Genomic DNA, 7349 nt, shown 5'->3' with positions numbered 1-7349 from the left:
TTTTCTTTAAAAAAAGTAGATATATGATATTGATAATTATGATAATTATGGGAAAAAAACTGTTTCAAGTTAGAACTTAAGAAATATTAGGGCCATCTGATGTACCCTTAAAAAAACATCGTCTTCGATAGAAGAAGACCATAATTATATTTTTATATTTTCAAATTATGGTGATGTCTCCTATAGAATCACAAAAATTTATTATATTTCACTAATTGTATGTATCAAATTGATTCTATGTCAATTTTGAAGATTCAAAAATGGCAGAAAACATTATTTTTTTTGAAAAAGCTAACACGTACAATTGGTTTTTTTTTATGTTAATGCTTTACGTGAATTTTCATATTCTTTTTGATTTAGCATTGAATGAATAATTGAAGTACAACGAAATAATTGCTTTCATATTTGCTAGAAGCATGCGGGTTCATTATATTTCATTTTTTTAATTAAGTCTGCAGGAACCAATTTAATAAACTTGAGCTACGTCTCTGAACTAAATATTGCCGGCTAAAATTTGGGAAGGATATGAATTGGCGATTCAAATTTGAACCGGCAGTAGAAGCTGTTCAAATTCATTATATTCGGTCCCTCTCTGGAGCCAGAATTAATGAATAAGAGAAGAGAAGTAGTTGAACTATGTAGATTGAATTGTACTACTTTTCTTTAACTTGATCCGGCTCACAAGAGAACAAGTTGAACCCCTGAGTTTCCTAAGTACAGTGGTGAGTTTAAAATAGCTAAATTTTTATTTAATCTGCTGTTTAAGTTATTCTTCTTTAAAAAGGGTCTTTAAAAAGATTACTCTTTTATTCAAATAAGCATGCGGCATGGCACCCCAATTTTGTGACAAGGAAACCAACAAAGTTTGTCTAGGTTGGTGTTCTTCCTGAGGGCCAGAGTGTTATGTTTAACTTTAAATATATGAACGGTCTCTTAAAAGTAAGTTGACAATCACATTAAAAGTCTTGTTTTGATCACTATATTACAACTAAATCAGCTGAATGCCTCAATTAAAGTATACACACCGCCGCTGGTCCCGCTGGTCAACTTTTGGCTTTCTCTTTTTCAACTGTTCACAACAAAAGAAAGCTTGATGCATAATACTTATGAAATAATACTGACTTTCTATTTTTACAACAGAAAAAATCTGCAGAGTTTGAGATTTTGTATCATCACAATCTTAATGTTGCCTTTAAAACACCTTTGTTTACCGGGGCACCTTGTACATTACCTCCGACCTAGGTCTTGTTAAACTACAGATTTATAGTTTTCTTTTTCCACTTTATTTTGAGAATATCTGTACACATTCAGACATAATAAATAATGTATCATGGTAAAAATATTTTATTTATCAAGATCACAACATGAATGAAAACAACATTTTATCATTTCTCCTCAATATCTCGGGTCTTGCAGGGGCGGACCTGTTAAATAAAGATACAGTAAGAACCAGAAAACTGTGAAATAGGAAGACGACATTAAAGTAATTAATAATTGTATTGTATTTTATGTTTTTTCAAAGCAAATGGTTTTATCATTAACTTATTAAATAACTTATTCAGTGTTATGGGTCTGTGTACACTGCACTATTGTTCATATATGTCCACATATGTCCATTGGACTAATTAAAGTCATAAATTGAGTTAAAGTCGTCTTTCTATTCTAGAGTTTTCTGATTCTCACTATAGTAAATAAACTATTTTAATGGACTGTTCATCTTTTTAAAAATACCACAAATATGGGAATTGAAGATGCGTGTTTAACAGTAATTCGGAACAGAATTTAATGAATTTGAAATACGTCACTAAACTATACCACTGCTGGTTCAGGAAGATTAAAGAATGGATTAAAGCCAGTAAGAAGTTCAGATGCATTAAGTTTTACCTTTTAACATACTTTTTTATGTGTTAAAGGGAGAGACCGGCTAGACATAGTAGCTGAGATTAGACTGCAGTATTCAAGAGAAATTTTTCAGGATTCATTTGAGACCTATGAGACGTTATTACAGTGTGTAATTTTAGAATTTTGTAACATTTTTCGTCATCTTTATTAAATAATTTTTTAGAAACCGATTCTCAAAATCATCCCTCCAGTATGAACAATCCAGAAGGATTTTAAAGATTGAAGTTTCACTCTTGCTGAACAATAGTACAACATAAAAACGTTTCATTGGTCACAAATAAATCCTAAAAATATCTACAATACTGCACACTCAGATCAACTATCATGTCTAGTCAGTCTCTCCCTTTAAATGAAAATGTATAACAGTACAAGTTTACAACTCCATCTCACCCTGGTTAGTCCAGGTTGAACTAATCCAATGGTGTTTACTTAAATATGTTTATGTGAAAGCTTTATAAATTGTAATAACTTAATGATTGTTTTGTAAGAAAATTAAGTTTTTTTTACTTTGTTTCCAAAACTTACACTAATAAAAAAATTCCCTAAAACATATAATAATGAAAGACAAAAGAATTTTTGTGCTGCATAGCCTGTGAATCTCAGGATTAAGTATTGTTTAAGTAAAGGATCAATTTAAGTAAAGGATCAAGAATTAACCCTATTCCTGCTGTAGTTTTTTTTACATAACTCAAAAAGCATTAAGGTATTGGTCTGAGGCTGTTGAAATTTTCTGTCTTTTCTTACATACCCAAAGCCCTCCCTTTAGGCCTAAAACCGGGCTTTAATACTAACTGCCTGAGTCCTCAGGCACACTGCCTGAATGACTGCTTTTGCATGTAACAAACTAAATCTTTGTTTTGATCCACTTTTACTTGTCAGATTTTGAAAAAATTTAGCTTTTTGGAAAGCCTATGACATAAGAAAACGGATTACACAAGTTTTGCGAAAAAAATTGCAAATTTTTTGCAAACAACCTGTCAAAGGAAATTTGCACATTTTCAGTTTTTCTTGATTAAAAATCAGGTTATTTAAAATTTTGCAAAAATTTTTGCATATTTGAAATGGCATGATCAAGGGCTTTTCAAAAATGTATAATTTTTCATTTTTTTGACAAATTTTTTTTGCAAACATTTTTAATACATAACTGGATTTTGCGATAAAAAATTCAATTTTTGCTATTTTTTTTGCAGATTCTAAAAGTAGAGAACAAGAGCTTTCTAATAATGTATCATTTGTCACATTTGGACATAAAACATGGGATTTAAAGGGGGGGGGGGGTCAAATTGACCCCCCCCCAGCATATCCTGGTTTTCAAGTACCCCAGCAGGGATAGGGTTAAAAGCGCCCACATTGAATATCAAGATACAGCGTTCAAGATTAAACTTTACAAAGTTTCGTCCTCTGACCAAAAAAACCTATGCATTTTTGTATACTCAAGAACGTAAGTAGGTTTTGTTTACAATTTGACTGTTACGTATTTGAACTTCAGGAACTATAGTTTTGTTTTAATGAAAAAAAAATAACAAAGATTGTAACATTGGACGGAATTCTGCTGAGCAAAGAACACTTAACAATCGGTTAATCATATTTAAATCAGTCATGATATACACGTGGCAGTAACATGATAAACACGTGGCAGTAACATGTACACAAACATTATCGCCTTTACCTTTACTTTACACCTGCTTTAAGCTTGAGTTTATACAGAGTGTCTCAATAAGCGTTTAAAATCATTCAAAGGAACGAGTTTTTGCCACAAATTCTGATTTTACAAAAGCTATATCTTTGCAATCTGATGGTGTAAGCTCTTGATATTTCAAACTATCATTATTTGATCTAAAATGATATGTAGTTTGAAATATCTAAAGTCTCCGACATGGAAATGCAAAGATATAAGGATAAACAAATCAGAGTTTGTGACAAAAACTCAATTCCTTTCTGTTGAATGTTATTTTTAATAATACATAGACGCCAGGCGGTACACTCTTACCGTGACATATTTTTTATACAAACCTTTAAAGGAGTGACCGGCAAGGTATGTTAGTTAAACTGAGAGTGTATAGTATTGTGGAGAAATTTTTTGGATTCATTTGAGTCATATATAAAACGTTTTAATAATGTATTATTACTGAGTTTGAGCGCAAAGTCGACGTTCAAAATCCTCCATTTGGTGGTTACATTTTGAGAATCGATTATTTTTAAATTATTAAATTACGATGACAAAGAATGTAGGAAAAAATTGACAGGAAACTAATTTGATGTTTAGGAACATATTTCTCAAAAGAAATTTGTTAATAAATCAATGTTAGAAGCATTTTTTTCTTTTTCATCATAATAATTAATTTCTCATTATTTACGAATTTGTTCGTAGATTTCTTCAAATTCTTGAAATGTAGTCTGGTAGATAAAAATTCCGGGAATTCTACAGAAAACGCTTTGCGAACAATGAGACACTAAGAAATAAATAGCTATTTAAAAAATTACTTATTTTCTACAATAAGAGTAAATTTTCATTTTCTCAACCTGTTCCTGTTCGTTATTTGATAATTTAATAAAAATCGATTCTCTAACCATGGATGATTTTGAACGTCGACTTAGCGCTTAAACTCAGTAATTATACTTAATTAAAACGTTTTATGTGTCTCAAATGATTCCGAAAAATTGCTCTACAATACTGCATTCTCAGTTCAACTACCAAACATTGCCGGTCACTTTAAGTGAACTGTCAATGGCGTTAATTATGTAAATAATTTCATTTTTATTCGGACAATCTGTATAGTATACCTGGGTACGCAGAGGTGAGTTGAGCCATATCCGTGGTAGAACTTGACAGAATGGGAGTGGCCTGAAAATTATAAAATAACTTTGAATAAAGGTTGGGAAAGAATACTTTTAATACTTAAATTAACATCTAATTTTCAAGGATTTTTTAATTTTAAAGAATGAATTTTCTGAAATGGTCTAAAGTTGTTAAATCAATACACTATTCGATCAATATACATTTTTTGAAGACTTTCTAATATTTTGGTAAGATTCAAACTTGGAGGTTTAATCATGATAACTTTCAAACTTTCTTCAAAAGTTGACATTTCTAACGATTGGTGTCGTCTTCATATAGTCAAGCATATGTAAAGATATTTACTTTATATTGATCTATGAAGAAAAAAGATCTCTGGATCAATTGTAGAATTTTGCATTGATTAATTATGTTTCTGCTCGAATGTAAGACAAAAATCTAAATCATTTTAAATTACGTTTTCAGAGTCTCATCCGGTTTTTGTCTCTCCTGTACTGTACCTGACTGCAGTGTGGAAGGTGGATATGAGGTAGATGAGGGAAGGTTGGAAGTCCTAATCTTCTTTTCCAGAGCAAAAACCCAACCAGGATACCAATACTTAGTCCTAGCACCGCCATGGAGAACCCTAGTCCTGCCATAGATCCTGCTGTGTAGTGTGTCCTAAAATACCAATATTTAGTCCTAGCACCGCCATAGAGAACCCTAGTCCTACCATAGATCCTGCTGTGTAGTGTGTCCTAAAATACCTACATTTAGCCCTAGCACCCCCAAAGAGAACCCTTGTCATACCATAGAGAATCCTAGTCCTGTCATAGAGAACCCTAGTCCTACCATAGAGAACCCTAGTTCTACCAAAGGGAACCTTAATCCTACCATAAAGAACCATAGTCATACCATAGAGAACCATAGTCCTACCATATAGAACCCTAGTCCTACCATAGGGAACCCTAGTCGTACCATAGGGAACCCTAGTCCTACCAACGGGAACCCTAGTCCTACCAAAGGGAACCCTAGTCCTACCATAGAGGACCTTAGTCATGCAATAAAGAACCCTAGTCCTACCATAGAGAACCCTCGTACTACAATAGAGAACCATAGTTCTACCATTGAGAACCTGGTCCTACCATGGAGATTAAGGAGAACCATAATCCTACCATAGAAAACCCTATTTTTACCATAGAAAAAAACCTAGTTCTAACACAGGGAACCTTAATTTTACAATACAGAACCCGTGTCATACCATAGAGAATCCCAGTTCTACCAAAGAGAACCTTAATCTATAAAGCAATTATTTTGACGTAATTAAACATTTTGATATTCAACCAATTTTTTAAATTATCCAAGTCTTCAAGTCCTAATTCAGTGATCTCAATTAAACAAAGAGCCAGCATATGAGGAACAGTTTAAAAACAATGAAAAACTTTTGACAAGTCTGAATGGAGTAAATATGATGGTTTATATTTAATATTCAACTTTGAGATGAAGAAAGTCCGATCTGGGTTTCAAAATAAATCTGAATTTCGAAAAATCAATAAAGGGAAAACCATATAATTTTAAAGCAATGAATTTATGTATTTTTTTAAATTTTGAAATGTGATAATTTCAATGTATAATATGTCAACATTTTCAGGTGTGAGTCATTTGACAAGTTACACGTCTGGTAGATCAGAACTGAAAAAAGTAAGATTTTTTTTCTGACCTAGGACAATTATTCATTTTATAGAATTTGAAACATCAGCCATGACTCGTGTAAAGATAAGAAACCCCCGTATTCTCTAGACAACAAGGTGTAGTATTTTACAAGGTTCATGTTCTGAATACTTTATTAGTGCACTTCTGGTTTTCAGGGTTTTCAAGGAAGGGGGGGAATCTTTTCGCGATAATTCGCCCTCATTGCATTCTGTTCGTGTTAATTTGCAGTTTTGCGAAAGAAAAAAACCCCATAGCTTTTGCTTCCTTTCTCAAAATTAATTTTCGCGAAAAAATGCAAATTTCCCGAAAAAAAAATTGGGAAATACGTAAGAAAAATTTTCGGGAAATTTCGCTTTTTTTCGCGAAAGATTTCTTTCGCTGGAAAACCTACAACACGTAAAGAATTGGGATGAGATATTGAAAGTGTGCTATTATCAGTAACTACCTGAAGAGCCCGGCGTTGCCCGTGGAAAAAAAAAATTTGAAAAAAATAGAATTTTTTATCCTATAACACACCACGGCCACCCATGAGTGTTTACAAAAATTTCAGCCCGGCTATACGCAACATATACGAACGTCTTGTTTTATTATATAGAAGATTTATGGTGATATGATCATTTAATCATTTATTTTCTATTGTGCTATAAAACGGCCACCCCCGGCCCCTCCCCCTTAGTCCTCCTTCTTAGAAAGGACAAACTCTCCTAATCATATATCTATCTAGCCCAGTCTAACAAATTTACAGGAGGTTGACATTTAGGAAGGATGGGGGGAGGGTACATAAAAATTCTGAAGACAATTGAAATTTAATATCTTTATGATCGGAAAATATAATTAAGCCTTGGAGAGAAAAATGCGTCAAGTGTTTGGTTTTTTACGCCTTTTCATTCAACGATCAAATTTGCCCACAGAATATCTTTAATATTTTAATTTTTTGATATTTTGATATGCCTCCAGT

At 32.5% G+C, this 7349-nt stretch overlaps 1 protein-coding gene across 8 annotated transcripts in view; it reads right to left on the bottom strand.

The window, feature by feature from the left end:
- Positions 1 to 1328: 1328 nt before the first annotated feature.
- LOC111697687 (uncharacterized) overlaps positions 1329 to 7349 on the bottom strand; it is a 36718-nt gene continuing 30697 nt past the window's right edge. For all 8 annotated transcript variants that reach the window (XM_023467771.1, XM_023467770.1, XM_023467772.1 and 5 more), the window contains 3 exons: positions 5200 to 5359; positions 4687 to 4747; positions 1329 to 1424 (listed from right to left, as the gene is read on the bottom strand). In XM_023467771.1, coding sequence (XP_023323539.1) covers positions 1396 to 1424; positions 4687 to 4747; positions 5200 to 5359 — 250 coding nt within the window. In that variant the 3' untranslated portion in view covers positions 1329 to 1395. The remainder of the gene's footprint in view (positions 1425 to 4686; positions 4748 to 5199; positions 5360 to 7349) is intronic.

Source organism: Eurytemora carolleeae, unplaced genomic scaffold (assembly GCF_000591075.1).
Source record: "Eurytemora carolleeae unplaced genomic scaffold, Eaff_2.0 scaffold253, whole genome shotgun sequence".
NCBI classification, from domain to species: Eukaryota; Metazoa; Arthropoda; class Copepoda; order Calanoida; family Temoridae; genus Eurytemora; species Eurytemora carolleeae.
The sequence above is the reverse complement of the archived record's forward strand: the minus strand, read 5'-3'. Positions and strand labels throughout refer to the sequence as shown.